The sequence below is a fragment of the Vollenhovia emeryi genome, unplaced genomic scaffold, assembly GCF_000949405.1.
Source record: "Vollenhovia emeryi isolate VEMERY1.0 unplaced genomic scaffold, V.emery_V1.0 DF939191.1, whole genome shotgun sequence".
NCBI classification, from domain to species: Eukaryota; Metazoa; Arthropoda; class Insecta; order Hymenoptera; family Formicidae; genus Vollenhovia; species Vollenhovia emeryi.
Window position 1 is genome coordinate 654,459 of NW_011967175.1, and position 16,956 is coordinate 671,414.

Genomic DNA, 16,956 nt, shown 5'->3' on the forward strand with positions numbered 1-16,956 from the left:
TACAGCAGATGTTCCGAGACAAATGACCACGAACGAAATTTCCTACGGTCAAAATTAACAACCCGTCAGTGCGAAACTGTAAGTTTCGTGCAGAAGTGTAAAGCTACGCGATGATGCGAAACCTGACTGCATTTATCAGTAGCCACATGTGTCCCTGTCTCCACAATTATTTTGCGATTTAACAGAAAATTTTATCACCTGTGCAAACTTAAATAGTTACTCGTATATTTAATATACACGTACGTGTGTAGCTTTTTAAAAAATAGATAGACAAAGCTATAGATGGGGTTAGAAATAAATATAACGTGTACACCGATATGTTATTCATTGCGTACTCCAATTTATTACGGAGCAAGATAATGACGTGGCCTCTCTTTAACATCGTAGGTCTTGGAAGCATTGATTAAGTGTCGCTTTTAGCAGCGATGAAAATTCACTTGGCGTTGCGTCGTTGTCGTCGCCGTCGCCGTCGTCGTTCACCGCTCTGGATTGTCGTGAAATCGCATCATCGAACCAGTAAGCGTGATGTACCAAGTAATTCAGTTACCACGCAGTTGTTCGCCGTGGTACGCGCTCTGCCTCCCTCACTCGCAGCCCCTTTTGCGTTGCGAGCTGTGTTGCTCCCTTTCCGCTTGGTTCTCTTTAGCGCACTCCTAGCGACGCGTGTACTTGTCCATTATAGCTAAAAGCGTAGCACACTCGATTATCACGTCGTCGTGGGTGGCTTAAAACTGGGAACGTTACAGACCTTTGACAGCGTTAGGATCCCGTCGGTGGTTTTAAGCGCGGCTAAAATACCCCGCACGCCGCACGAAAATGTCGAAACATTCCCGCGCGTCCGTATCAGTTAAATCGAAATAATCACTGGAAGCGAAGGAAACGGGAAAAGTGCAGCCGGAAGAATTATTGGTATTGATTTAGACTTTCGAGGTCGATGGCCGTGGGGGCGAACTCGAGCGCGCTGGGTAGATTGAGTTACGAAATTCGCGAACAAAACGAGAAAGAGGTGGGAGATGTGAGTAAATATTGCAGGGATTTTTGCGCGAACATTTTTTCAGCTCTTGCAGGCGGAAATTAAAAAAGTTCCAGCGCGAAGAGTGGATAAAGCTGGAACGTTTGCGAAACGAACTAAGATTCACGAGCATGTATAAGATTGCACGACATTGGAAACGTTGTAGATTTTTATTAGTATCGATTTCGACGTCGTCAAATTTCTATTTGTACTCGAATTCTCTGTACTTTTGATTAATCGCAACTGCAAGCATGTTTTGTTGTCAGTAGCAATTCCGAACAGAATATTCGGCATTGTCCTTCATATTATTCGACAAGACGTTACTTTCTATAAATGATAAGGGTCTGAATCCCGTCTGTTCTCTAAATAAGATCAAAAAGAAAAGAGATCTGCCCTTTCAAAACATTCTTTACACCCTCGGTTCATTAGTGAAAAAGCCAGTCTACCCCGATTTGAACGAAAGACAACCCTCAGTTGGGGACGGAGGATCGTATAACGATGTCGTACACTTCAAGATCCCAGCAACGAAGTTTCTGTTTGCTCAGTCACAGGATCTTATGTTGACGCAATATTGTGCAGAGGGTTAAAATTATTAAATAATGCTAGATGAAAAAAAGTATAATGAAAATAACGCTACGCTGATTAATAATGAGATTTTTATCATTCTATGATAAAAATTTGGAATATTTCGCTGAAAGTTCAGTTTCCGCAATTAAGTTAATTTAATTATTTTAACGCAATGACCAAAATTTTAAGTATGGTAAGAGACCACAGTGTTATTTTTTTTTAAGGGAAGAAATTACGCTCTCACTTAGCCCTCTTAAACGGCTCGGTGCAGATGTAGTTAAAGATAGAGTTTTATCTCGTATTGCACATTTTAGAGTTGTTCTATATCGCGGATTTATATTTCGCCATGAGCTACAAAGGTTGTTCCTCTAAAAGCTATTACGCTCGAGATAGCTTTTAGAAACTTCAAAGGGTTTTGAGCTATTGAACCGCCCATTCGCCGTCTTCTTTGCCATGATAAACGTACGCGATTGCCGTTCAACTACCGAGTGTCTAGCCGATTGTCCGCGTCTGGGTGAAATTGTCGGCGGAATGTCTTAGTCAACTATCGGCTACTCGCGAATTCTACAGGGGCTACCATCATGGCTGTTCGTAGATAGCGGTGGGTAGCGGTGATCGGTGTTCCCGCTGTAGTTTCCACTGTAATCATGGCTAACGAGCTAGAGCCGCCTTTTCTTCCTCTGTTCCTTACAAAATAAAAAGCTCTCGAGGAAGCTCGTTTGGAGGCATGCTAGCACAGTGATCGCAAGTGCGCGGCGTGCAAGCCGCTCTGGGCCGATGCCCCTGTGATTCCGTTAATGGGACCTGCGTGTTCTCGGAGAGCAGGGCTGATCATTTCTCGCCGTCGACAGCTTTAAACGGTTAAATGTGACGATAGAAACGGCGATTCTGATCAGGAATTGAATGAAAGAGCAGTCTCCATCCTCTAATTACGACAAATTTGATAAATAAGAATGCATAGAAAATCTTACGGCGCAATTTATCCGTTGCAGTGATGGGATGCACACTTGTGCAACAGTCTAGAAAAATCGAACGTGGCACAACTGGCCGCGGGCTCTCCGGTTTGGCACTTTTAGGCGTGGACGGTGCAGGCCTCTGACCGTCTAGAATCAAGATTATAAATATTGATCCTGAGCGTCCTTCAGTCTCGAGTGCACTCGAGGACTCCCTCTTGTCCGGCATTTCTATACCGGGTTGAGTCGAGGGGGATTCTTCGTGGCGAAATTGAAATCGGAGAGGTTCCTCGTATCCACTCCACTAGAAGAAGAATCAGAGTCGAGCAAATTAAAAACTTGGGCTATCTAGTTTCAACAAATCATGCCTCTATGTGAACATCAACAGACGCTCAATGAGGGTTGCATTCAATAACATATAGTATAGATATACAGCGAGAGTAGAGCTTACCGGTGAATTGGAACGTACATATGAATGGCATTAGAGAGGCGCGATCGAAAGACGCGTTGAATTTTAACGACACAGTTTTCTTCGCGTCAACTTGACGTTGTCTTTCGTCGCGAAATATAAAATCTTCCCGGCTGGAAAACGCTTAATACGAGACGAAAGTAAAGACGATGAAGGAAGACCATCCATAGAAGTTGCTAATTTCAACAAGGTCGAAGGAGCCGGGCTTAGCCGAAGACCGCCGTCGGGTTTTAGGCTTCTCGTCCCCCTGGCACGTCTTCGTGCCCTCTAAACCGGTTTAACCGAGCTCTCGTTAACTTCGTTACCGCTAATGCCTGTTGCAATGTGGCTAAGTGGCCATTGCTGCTCTGGGCGTACTGCCCGAGGCCTCCGATCCTTTCCCAATTACTTTACTACCGTCAAAGTCGCGATTTCATTAATCAATTAACACGAGTTACAAATTTATCAGCAAGGTCGTCTGTATCCAGAATAATTAAATGTCGCAACTTATAAATGACTTTTCGCCGTCTCGGAATATCGTAATTCTTAAAGACCTGTAATCACGGCTCTTCGAGAGTAGACTTAAGCGTACTATTTTTAGTTGTTATCATGGTGGATGGAATTACATGCCCCGTGTTAATCGTCTTAACCGCTGTGACGATGTGCGTTTTGATTAATCACGAGGTAATTCTTGTCAACATTGCGATCGTAAAGCGAAGTCTAAACGGTCTTTAGATATCGTTTTCCGATACAGCGTAGATAGCGACACGCTCTACTGTGCGCGTGCACTTGCAGGGCGTAGCGCTCGTCGATAAGTCTTACGAGCCGTAAGCGGCCAAAGGAATGTCCGGCTACGTGTACTCGAAATCGTTAAAGTAGACAGAGACAGCTGAGCTCGGTGGCTTTGAGGGCATCGCGCAAATTACGGATCTAAGGACGAGCGTCCTAGAAATGCCGCTTTGCGTAAAGCTGAACTGATTGAGTGAGGCGTTTTAGTATGCCATGAGTGCATCGCTTCTCGAAAGCACGCTCAAGACCTAAGAAACCGAGAACGTTGAGTCGCGGGAATACCGGTGGGAAATTCTGAAGATGGTAGGACTTCGATTTTCTCTTCATTTGATTCCCTTCGCCGTTCTGTTACACGAGCAGATGCATTATAATTAAGAGTAAATTTACCGCCGTGCGCTTTAATCTCTGCATTTTATCACTCTACGTCCCGTGCATATCGAATTTTTAAAAGAAGCACCACGTAACGCGAATCATTTATCAGACGACGTTATCGCAAAAGTCATCGATTCGCGCGTACATTGTCTCGAGATGAGAATATCTGACATTTTTATGTACGCGAAACTTGTAATTTTATTATACCGCGTTTCGCTCGCGATGATTACGTTAGCTACTTCGTGATCATCACCAGCTCCATGAAACTTCTTAATTTAGTATCGTCTGTTTGGATTTCTGTTGCAAACTAGTAAAAAAAAAGCGCTTGGAGAACACAGTTATTGCGCGCGGCAACGTTATATACATACTCGCCTTCTTCCCCTCCCCCCTCCTCTGTCTCTCTCTCTCTTTGTAGGTGAGAAACTTTTGATTTACGACGCACTGCCCGACCAATACCGTGGCTACGGCGCTCTGCAGCGGCACAGTAGAAAAGTTTCCTGGAGACCAAGAACGCTCTATTAGTACCATTCGTTATTTTGTTTCCTCTCCCGTTCGTGCGCGCGCGGCCGTATAAGAAAAGCTTGCGAGAGAAGCTCCGCAGTTGCCGCGCCAGAGGAAGGAGGAGAATCTCCCTGGAAGGATATCCGCCGGCGGTTCCAAGAGACTCGGATAGTTTTTCGTCCCGGAAAACTGGTTATTGATACTGCAGCGCGAACTTCGCCGGAACTTTCCTGCCCGCCGCGCCGGAGCACTCGCTCCGTGCTCGAGAAGCGACGGCGATAAAAACATATTTGCCCGTGCCCGATGTTAACAACCTCCGCCGCCGTTCCCGTTAACGTTTTGTCATTACGTTTACGTTGCGCCGTTACACACCGTGCCCGAAAACTCGCTCGTCTCGCGACGTTCGCGACGTGCGCGATCCACGATGATTTATCAAGCGTTCCCTTAATTGCCCGTACGCGTGCAGTACTTTACGGAGAATCTTGGCCAGTCGCCAACTATCGATTCGCCTCTCTCTTTCCTTCTCCCTCTTGCCTCGGCGGACGTCAGTATATATTTATAATCCAGTTAATCGTGCTGTTGTGTATTTTAAGACGCGTCTGTCGCGACCGTGTTCTGCCCTCGCCTCTCCTAGCTTCTAGTCTTCGTGAGTTGCGGCAGCTCTTTTCTTCGTGAGAAGCGTTGAAACTTGTACGAGGAGCGAAATCTCGTTTTATACAGGGTGTTATGTAATACCCGCCTCACCTCTTACTTACGGATAGAGCGGACTAGACTGAGTCGAAAAGTCCTGTACCATTTTGCAATTTTCGCAATAGTTAACGAGTTATTAATTATTCAAAATCGCTGTCTTAGCCCGGCCTACCGCCCAATTCGAATGCGCGGGGAGTTGTTTATGACTCACGGCAACGGCTACGTATAATAAACAGCTCCCCGCGCGCCTAGCAACGCCAATCGCGAGACGGCCGCATCTCGCCGTGCGCTTGAATTGGGCGGTAGGCCGGGCTAAGACAGCGATTTTTAATCATTCATAACTCGTTAACTATTGCGAAAATTGCTAAATGATAAAGGACTTTTCGACTCAGTCTAGTCCGCTCTATACGTAAATAAGAGGTAAGGCGGGTATTACATGACACCCTGTATATTATCATAAAAATGATATAATTACGTAATTAGAATATGTCAATATGTCAGTGTATCACTCGACCAACGCGTTTACCGTTTCGTCTAAATTGACTGCTATCTGTAATTTTATCAACATCGCTTTACGATATGCAGAACTATTTTATAATGTGCATTTGGAAATACGCTTCTTGCAATGTACCTTCTGCCTCTGATCTTTCGATCATGAGACCGGGCCTTGCTTGCTTTTCGACGGAGTTGGCCTGTATGAAACATTAGATGTTACTTAACTCGCATTGTCCCGAAGATAACACGAAGCAGGCGTCGAAATTTCTACATTATAGAATATTAACCACGATAAGGATTAAACTTGCGCAACATTCAACCGCTCTTATCTCTCATCGCCCATACTTCTTTTTATCGTTATCAATATGTCATATGCAATTGTATTCTCCGCGTTCAATTCATTTTACATCTACACGCGCTAACAATTTATGTTTCTGTTGCAGTATCTAAGTGCTAACAGAATGGATACGTCAAGAAATCGAATTAGAAGAATGGTCGGCGCGCTCTGGTTCTGCTTCTTCTTCGCGGCAGTCCTGGCTGAGGGTACTTTGGAGAAACTACATGAAGGTATGTGATCGCTTGATACACCTCGGTTGGTAGAATTCTTAAATAAACGTATTTCTATTTTAATTTCGATTTTATTTCGTAAAAAGAGACGATATAAAGAAGCCCGATCACTTTAGCATCGCAAAGACTACTGCCTCTTCAATTGGGTATCGCGAGTATAATGAATAACATCGTTATATCGCCACGGTCGTTTAATGCAACGATACTGACAGCACGGCGGTGCTGATGATAAATTTCAATTTAATGTATTGGATATTCCACCTTTGAGGGCTCGTTAGCGTAATAACCGGTTGAAAGGGCGTGACCGGTTTTTCGCAATTATATATTTTCCGACAGAGCGTACCGAGCTCCCTGATAAATGATTGGTATTTATCAACGTTCAGTGTGGCTTAAAGGGAGATGAGAAAAATATAAATTAATTATAATAGGGAATTAAGCGTAATGATATTCGGAATTATGCGGTATTACGGTTGAGCAAAGATTCTGGGATTTGCTGAGGAATATTTATAATTTCAACGCACGGTATGTTGATTAGAGCTGTACAAACAGCGAAATTAAGAATCCGCGGCGTACTATCGCGCGGATAATTGGGAAAGAACACCGGGAAATACGTAACGCGCAACGTGTGAGAAACGGCGTTCGTCTCGCTGCAACATTACAGTCAGCGGCAAGAATGCAAGAGAAATGAGCGCTCGTCTGTGAGTGATTCTGATGCGGTATCCTATCGATCGCCTGAATATCCCCGGCCTCGCAACACGAGCGAGCACAGTTTGTAGAAACGAGAGATAAACGTCTATCTCACTACTGGTCCGAGAATGGGCAGACGTGCCGGCGAGCCGGATAGAGGACGATGAAGGCGAAAACGAGAAGAGATGGACGGGACCGTAGAGTAGAGTACCGGAGGGAGAGATAGGCGACAGAGAGAGAGAGAGAGAAGGAGAGAGAGAGGGGGGGGGGAGAGAAACAATGAGACAAAGCGGGAGAGAAACGACAGAGAATGGGAGAGCGCACCGGTTGCAGAGTAGTCCGTTAGAAAGCTACTTTAAGGCATATTCATAATGTAGCCACCTGCCTGGGCGTTGCTCTCTTTCTCCTTCGCATCCCCCGCACATTCAGCCTCGTTATCCCGATTTTGCGCCATCGCCGCGAGCGAAACGCGAGGAGAGTAACGTTGACGACCGCGAGGGCGCACCATATGATTTAGCCGTAAATTCGATCTGCATAACAAGGCGTGGGACCCTCATGAATAAAGTCATTCCTATTTCGGTATTAATCACGCCTCGCGCAACACCACCGGGGCGGTAAGCGCGAACAGCGAAGCCGGGGCGCGTTCGCTCTCGTTTCCCGTCTCTCGGAACGCACTGCCGGCGTTTTAACGAGCTATCGGAAATTCCGATCTTTTAGACCATTCGAGACCAGCGCGCTTGGACGTTTAATTACATCCACCGTACTCGCGAATGTTCGCGCGATATAATAATAATGACTCACTCGCGCTGAGGGACGAGTGTTTCGATACGACAGCGATCGCGTTCGCGCCTTCCTCTTCCTACATTTCGCGCTCGCGCGTCTTTCCCATCCTCTTTAACTTGCGGCAAAATTGTGTAAATGGAGAAGTTCTGCCGGATATATCATATTTCACATATCTCGAATATGGGTCATCGGTTTCTACGATTTCTTTCTTGGTGATAGCGCGAAAAAGTAATCTCTTTTCAGGGATATGCGGCGTCTGTCTGTCGCGACCGTGATTAGGTGCTTTCGATGTAACCGACCGAAATGGCGTTATAAGCGACCAATGTGCAAACTAAAGTGGTTTTACTAAGTTTTCTAGGGAGTTATCTATCGCGGTCGCAGTAGTAGGTAGCGTGGATAAAGTATCTACGCCTTCCGGCCGATAGATCCTCCTCCTCCTCTTGCTTCCTCTTTAGTTCTCTGTTCACGAGCGTAGCAGGTTCTCTCTCTCTCTCTCTGTCTCTCTCTTTCTTCTGCAGACCTAGTAAGGCGCGTTGCAACTTCCAACTGAATAAGCATCACTTCCACCTCCAACGATGTAGCCTTTGATGTAATATCTACGCCATTGCCTGTTCTTTTTCTATTTTATATCTCTATCATCTTCATCGTTTCGGTACGCCTGTCGTCTTCCTCTTGACTATTTTTCATTATCGTGTTCTTTGCATATATGTGTTTCTTTTCTTCTATAATAGTAGTAATGTGCTTTTAATTAGTTATCATTACTAAGACGGGATATGACAAACTCGACATATTGAATACAGCGTTATTTTCACACTGTTCCGTGCCAATAGAATAAAAATTTGTTTAACGATTTAAATTTCTGACAACTTTATTAATATAATTTGGGTTTAAGGGGATCAGACTTCATTTAAGATATTCTACAAAATTTCATGTTATTACAACTTAAACTCTTAGATTAGCTGGATTTTAATAAACCCCACCTTGGTAACCGTATTACCGTGCTACTTTTTTTCTTAGTAATACCCGGGTTAAGGAAGATTACGGTCAAATTTTATCTATATTGCACAAGGACAAAGGTCAGGAAAAAAAATGAATACTTAACAAATTAATAAAATTCGTATGGCTCAAATGTGATAAACACAAATTTGAAGGAATAAAGGACTAATAGCCGTGACAGGGTGTTAGGGTCTACATATTTCATATTTAAATTTATTGCGAAAAATATTATAATACCTCACCCAGGGTTTAAACCTGAATCTCCCTCTCACTAGGCGGGCGTCTCAACCAATTGGACCATCGAGGCATATGGAAATACTCATCGCAATAAACAGTCTAATGTTGAATACTTAATTTAAAAGACTAGTTAATTTTTTCCAGGATAGATGAATTTATACATTACTAAATTTAAACGTACACATTGAGCACGTCACAGCCATAATGAACGATCGCTTGCGTTATCAGTTGAAAAATTGTCATAATCGAACCATTCAGTGCGTGCAGAGGTAAATACGCAACGGCATGACACAGATATTACTTGTGCGAGGAGTGAAGAATGGCCACAATTATACGCGACAGCGCATGGAGGGACATCACGATTCATCAAACGGCATTAATCTCTCTCCGTCGTGAGTGAGATAAGACCGCGCTTTTTTTTTTGCCCGCGAATACACGCGCGAGACGCGCGTCCGGCCGGGGCTTTGTTTCTCTTTCGCGCGTTACGCGGACTCGCCGAACCCGCTTCCGGTTTCCGGCAGACTTCCGCCCTCGTAGCATCCGTGAAAAATTGCATTCATCCGTCGACAGCACAGCGTACCTCCTCCTGATGACGCGAGATGAATATCCCTCTCTGCAGAGGTTCTCTGTCTTTCGCAATTTCATGCAATCTCTGGCGACACAGTGCCAATCCTTTTTTCCCAGTTTTTTTTTATCGACCTCCCATGCGTATACATGTGCGTACATATTTCCTACGTCGATTCTGCCCCCATCATCGGTGTCGTCTTTTCGTTACTCTTCTCTCTCTCTCTCGTATTGCGCGTCGTTTCGCTCTTTTTGCTTAACAGGGCTGTTTCCCCCTTCGGGCAAGATCACATCCATCATCCGAGGCAACCAAATCTCGGCATTTGTTGAGGTCTTCATCTTCCAACTCCATGGCCACAGCGGCTCCTTTCAACATCGATGAAGGGGTCGTTGCTGGCAGGTCCGACACGCCGTTTCACCGTGTACATTCTCACGTGTCGGCACTCAATTTCGTGTCATTTGTGATAACCCACGTTATATTTGCTTACCTTCGAACAACGTTTGCTTTTAATATATATACCCGTAAAAAGATTGTGAACGAAATGAGAAAGAGAGAGAATCTAATCCGCTCGCAAAATCGTGAACAATGAATATTGCATTGAATGTTTGAATTATACGTATAATATAATTCCGTGCAGCGCCGTAATGTTTTGTAATAGAAACATCGCATTACCGATATGACAAAAAGTTGGAAATGCCATTGCGTTTTTACATTGAAAATCCGCGATACGCAGACAGTTATAATTTCCTGGCTGGCATAACGAGGACAAATTCGTTATCGGGATTCTCATTAGAGATAGCTGGAGCATCCCGGCGATTTGATCATGCGATTTTCTCTTTCTGTTGTATACCAGTGATTGGAAATCGCTCTTGTCGTTAAGCCAAATCGCGTTTCTAGATTGTCTCGTTACCTCGAGCTATTCTGGACACCTCGGTCCAGGGACTCGATAAGGTAGAGTCCGGGGCCAGAGGATCGAACTAAAGCTCGTGTTGTGAAAGTCTGGGGTCCAATTATCAGCCTCTGCGGGATTCAAAGCAGCTTGCACCTTTATTATGTTCGCCAATCGCCATACGATACGCTATTAACGGGGTGGCCTGATTTACGTATCTAGGTATCTCGCACGCGTTTCCGATTACTATTCGATATACATGTGTGTCAGGGATTAAATGTGATCGATATACACGGAATGACGACCGGCGATGAGCACCTTAACCCCTTTATAAATTATAAAAGAGACGTCGCGTCGTCGTCACGTCGCTCTATATGTAAGTATATTGATCCTAAGAGGTCAATAAACGGGGTCACGTTTAATCTTCCGCAATTACGTAAAGATAATTCCGAAATATTGCATGATTAATGAGAAGTGGGATTATCGATTTGGTTTTATTCGACGCACAGCGACTTTCTCGTTTACGTCAGAGTGTACGTAATTTCTGGATTACTAGTTGAAAATGGATTAACGATTACTTAAACTTTTATTTATATATTCGTGTTTGCCGTACAAAGAAGGGTCGAACGAGAAGATCGATACACGAGTATAAGCTCGGCTGTCCAGCGAGCGATCCTTCAACGATCGTTACGCGGACTCAATTATACGGGCCAGCGACGTAGTCTACGTTCTGCGCCATAGTTTCCCACGTGATACGACACAACGGGTCATTGGCATAATGAAGAAACTTGGCGCGGGAGAAGTGGTCCCCGGCAGAAAGGAACGTGGTGAAAGATTTCGAGCGAACTTTATCGCTCGGGCGACCCGGCGTGACGACGCGGGGCCCGCGCGGCAATGCAGGCCAGTGAGACAAAGGAAGAGAATAACGGACGACGGGCGAAAAGTTCGAAAATGCGTTGAAGCGACGCCAGGATTGGCGCGGAACAAAGAGGACACGGAATGGTAGAGCGTGGCACGTTTATCTTGCACTTCTTGCGGTCCTCGCTACTCGCACACCCTTACCCCGTGTCCCTCTGCGACCTCGCTCCCTCCCGTAGCCGCCGTTTGTTCTTTTGATTCTTTCCAGTCACTTCACCGCCATTGCCATTGCCCTGCCCGACGTTGGCTTCCAAAGTAACCCTAGGGATCCTTGTGGAAAAGTTTGGTTATTTAATTTCCTACCGCGGGGTCCGTCAGCTCTCGCCTTCCTTCTTTCTCTTTTTATATCTTTCGGAGCCTCTCGCTCTCCCGCTATTCTCGCCGCACCCCTCTCGCTTCACCGTCACTCATGCTGCAAGGCCCGTCCACTTCTCTTCCGCGAGGAACGATTGTTCTCTTCGAGCTCTTTCTGTATTGTTCGCCGCGCGATAACTTTACTTCGGTAGAAAAGATTCGTCGCGCGTCATCTTCGCGGGGGACACGTACAATCGACGCTATTACACGCCACGCATCTGCTTCTGAAAACATCTCCCGCATCTGTAATTCCTCCCTTATCTCAATATTCCGATCTCCCCCGCCAACCTCTCGGCGCGCGGAAGATTACTTCGCCTATAGAACGGCGGAAGGAAGAGAGCCATTTAAAAAGAAATTCTCCATGCAGATTGGAGAACGTTAATATTCCCGAATCTTTTCAGCCAATTGGCACCGCCTTTCCCCGTCGTTTTATCCGCCGGCTGTTTTCGCTCGACTGTACGAACGTTTCGACCTCTCGAGTGCGCCATCGGACCGCGCTGCGTTATCCAACCGAATCTTTTCGTGCAAGGGTCCGCCGGCGAACACCCCCGGATATTCGCCGGCGTATAACAACACTCAGTTCGTTCGCGACAGCAACTGTGATCCGGATACCTGTCGTGTATACTCGTATGTGCACGCGTGACGCACGCGTGTGGATATAGAAGCGCCGGCGTATAATTCAGTTTTACTCTGAAACGACTCATTTATATGCGTTCGTTTGATTGAATCTCTCCCGCATAGCCCTCTCTCTCTCTCTCCCTCTTGTTCGCACCCTCCCGACCGAATCTCCCTCGATAGTCGCCTCTTTTCGCTACGCGCCGGCCTCTTCTCTCCCTTCACCCTCGTCAACGCCAACGCGGTTAGCTGTTTCAATTTCCCCTCGCCGCACAAAACTGAAAGGCGTACCTGTCGCCCGTTCTGTCCTCGCGCGATTCCTCTCGTTCCGTTCGCCGCTCGTCCCTTCCCCCTATAGATTGGCTATCCTTATCGCCGGCAGGCTCGTGCCATTTCGTACGGGCGCATCATCCTCGGCGCATGATGTATCATTATTACGGACGTATGTGGCATTGTTGCCGACCATAATCACGCGAATTGCAATCGAGCTCGTGGTTGAGTAATCATATATGCGCTTCAGAACGATCAACCGCGTATTGAGAAACGACGAAATTAAACGGTAATTGAAACACGGGAATGGAATAATATGTACTTGCGACGCGTGAATCCCATCGTCGAGCGCCAACGGGAACGACGGAGGGAGATTTTGAGGAAGAAAGAGCCCGAGCCGAAGTTTGGAATTCGCGGCGGATTTTCGCGCTCTCGTTTTTCGGTTGACGCCTCTGTCTGATACGAGGTGGAAACGCGTGAAACACGGGCGATTATACGGGAGAAAACTCGACGGGGCCCCGTCGCGATGGAGGGACACGGAATGGATCTCTCCCCGCCGTCGTATTTTAGGGTGTGCGCGTAATGCAATTATACCATCACCCTCCGGCTTCGGATTCATGAATATCAACGCTCGTTTGATTTGTATAATGTCGAGTTATTGTTCCGGAATCGAAACATCGGAGCGCATTATTCCAGCTCGAGTATCAGCTCGAGATTCGGCAAGCGAAGGTATTCGGAGCAAAATTATCTTCCGGTCATCGATTATAATCTGATGCGCTCTATCGATAATTAGAGGGCCGTGCCTCGTGCCCGAGACAACGTTAATTTAATAACATCTAACTCGCCGAAATAACTCTCGAAGAATAATCGAGTACCTGAATAATTATCGCCGTCTAGATCCCGCGCGCTCCACTTTAATCAAGCATCTCGACCTGAACGATTAACCGGCCCGCAGACACGATTAACGGCAATCGTCCCGAGCGTGTATACGATGGAACCACTGGGAATTAATAACGCCACTAGTATGATATCGAATGCGCCTGCTGGTCCGCGGCTTTTGGTAACCGTTTGCAACGCCGCGGTCTAAATGCCAATAGGGGCGATATTACTGCGCACAGCGTGCGGTTGAACGCGCGTCCGGCCACAATCATTTTATTTTATTTCCGTGCCGCTACATCGTTAAAAATATTCGACATATTGAAAAATAAACTAAGCGGCGAGCGCGTCGCCACTTTGTATTATACGCACGAAGCGCCCGTTGATCGGCGGAAACATCGGAAAGTGGGCAAGCGCGATATTACCGCTAATGTAAGGATGCGCCCCCGTGTATATCGAAAAAGTCCCATCGGCGCCCGACGGATCTGCCGATAGAGTGGAAATCAGGAGCGTTTTATCGATACGTTTAAGCTTCCGAGGAATTATAGACGCATCGATCTTTCTCGTCGGCCACTCGATATACCCGTTTCGTCTACATTCGGTATTCAATTGACAGTTGGAAAGCCCCGAAGTTCCGCACCCGGCGGGACGTATCGATCGTGTCCGCACGCCGCAAAACGCTCTCCAGGACGGACCGTTTATTCCGGCTGCTTGCTGTCCAATGACTAATTACTTCAGTTAACTGCTCGTGAAAAATGCACTACTGGCCGAATACCCTAAAACGGAATGTATAATCAGGCCGAATTGCCCGGTCGGGACGAGATCGGGGGCAGGAGAGTGCGCGCGAGCGGATGATCGTTTCGAGGGAGAACGTCACGCTGTAATCACTGGTAATGCAGATGGCGGCTACGCCGATGGACGGCATCGACAATCAGCTATATAATTAGAGGCCTCGCCCGCCAATTAAGCCGCATTCATCGGACGCGACCGCACTGGGTTGCGCGCGAGTCCGCCTCGCGAAAAGCGTGCGGCTGGTGCAGGCGCGAATTAATGCGAGCAATGCTCGTTAACGTAATAACGCGCGCTGTTTCGGTGACCGGGGACCGTCTTCGGTCGCACCGCCATAATTGTTGCGCCGATACCTGAAATGCGAGCGATTCGGCATATCGCTATCTAATACCGATCGTTGCTCCGGTTAATACGAAGCCCTCGCGCGGCCTCATACATTATTCTCACCTGGCGGAAGATAAACGTCGATATGAGGATTTCGCATTGCCGCGTATTGTCGTGACAGGCGCTTCCTGGGCGAAATCCATTTGTAGAACTAACGCGGCTAATATTTCAATGTCGATCGAAGTTACTATCACGCGCGAACCGCGTAACGACTCGCTCGAAATGCGTGGCGGCTCTCGTTTTTCCGGCTCGGCTGGATATACGCACACACGATGAATCGTTTAACTGTCGCAATCGCGTTGTCCAATCTCGCGTATCTGCCGACGACCTGGGATCTATTACGACGCGGCCGGTTGCGATTAAGCGATTTCTGCGAATTAGAATCGGCGCGCGAGAATTGCCGTGGAACAGCCACAGTGTCTTTTGCATAAGCCCTTTACGTGGCAGAGGGAAAGTAGAGAGCGAGAGAGAGAGAGAAAAGGAAAGAAGAGAGAAAGCGAGAGAATCCTGAACGAATATGAAGAGGTACGATGTACACGTGCGAATTGCTTATATTTGACACGGGTACAGTAATCTCCTTAATTCCGTAAAAGTGCCGTTGTGCATGTGGTCTCGTCGTTAAATTCAAAATAATGCCGGCGCCATTTCGGAGCTGAGACCATTTTGCGTTGCATAATCTTGTACCCGCGGCCACTATGCTCGACTCTATAAACTGTGTTACGATCTTGTTCTTCCTGTATCGCTTCCTACACTCATATAATCTTCTAACGACGTTTACTCAACCTGTTTATGAGCGCACAGAAGACTCTTACCTAAAAATTTACAGCGCTAATTACGTTTACTAGTAATTAACGAAATAATGGTAGATAGTGCTAATATTAAAATTCCAAATTTCATTCGACCACAGCTGGCCACATTTATCGTCATTAATTAACCGGTCAATGCAGAAGATTTATTGCGAAAAATATTTATCGGCAATTTGAAGAAACTAATCAATACTAATAACGTTGGAGTAAGGGGTAATTCCGCTTTAACGGCCCAAAAGCTATGTTTATTTTTAACGATTTTTCTTCACAGTAAATACACCATACGATGAAATAAATCTTTTGGGGATTTATTAGGGCATTCTTAAATAACACAACAAAATGTTTGTCATAATTTAAACAATTTTTTAATAGCGTTTAAGCGTTCGAATGACCGAATGATGTAGAAAACGCTTAATTAAAAAATTGTTTGTGTTATTGGCATAATTAAGGCGGAATGACCCCTTAATGTAACTTGTTAACATATTACAATGATAATGTATCGTGTACGTACTAAATGCAACAAGAGTGGTCATCAAGGCGAATGGTTATATAAACCGTGACGGTCGAAAATATCTGATTAAGACTCTGTGACAAACGACGGAACTAGAGAGGCACGAGCGTTTTCCATTATATAGAGGGCTTTTAATAACGTTGCCGTATACGTGTCATGTGTTCTCTCAATATTATTTCTCGTACTAGAGCAAACCGCAGAGCGGGGTTTGCCCTAGGCGCCGGGGCTTCCTCGCGCAGTGCTGTTTGAGCACTCGCTTAACACTGAAACTACCACCTGAAATCGCGACGATTTCCGCGATTGTGGAAGCGCGATCCGGAAGAGAAGATTCTCTCGTGTTCGCCTTATCGGAAACTATTTTAGCGGATCCGACGAGCGGATACCGTGCTCGCCCTGTTACACGCCTTTGTTTCCCCCCTCCCGACTCTTCGGGAACGAACGGTATGCTGTAGGAGCTGATCTGGCGTTTCAATCCTGATTCGATCGTTCCTCGGTACACGCATGTTTCTTTGATGGTATCGTTGCGAAACATCGTCGATCAATGCTGTAGTCGTTACGCTTCGTCTGAACTTGTAACAAAAGTGAAAGCGAGTGAGGTACGAAGAGGGTACATTTGTACTTTATTTGCGACTTATTACCAATCAGAATTCTTCAATGTCGCCAGTGGTAATTAACAACGTCAGTGTTTGCTTGACCATAACCCGACATCTTTAAAATGCAGAAAATTTATCGCGAAAAATATTACCTCAGCCAGGGCTTGAACCTGGACCTCCCTACACTCTAGGTGGGTGTCTCACCAATTCGACCACCGAGGCATGTGATAATATTTGTCGCAATAAGAGTATAAAGATGTTGTCTACGCGTATATTTTCGACTTTTGTG

At 46.0% G+C, this 16,956-nt stretch overlaps 1 protein-coding gene across 1 annotated transcript in view; it reads left to right on the forward strand.

Annotated features, from left to right (window-relative positions):
* The first annotated feature begins 6,106 nt into the window (after nucleotides 1-6,106).
* LOC105562298 (semaphorin-2A) overlaps nucleotides 6,107-16,956 on the forward strand; it is a 162,200-nt gene continuing 151,350 nt past the window's right edge. The window contains exon 1 of the mRNA XM_012013039.1: nucleotides 6,107-6,394. Within this exon, the coding sequence (XP_011868429.1) occupies nucleotides 6,256-6,394 (139 nt within the window). The 5' untranslated portion in view covers nucleotides 6,107-6,255. The remainder of the gene's footprint in view (nucleotides 6,395-16,956) is intronic.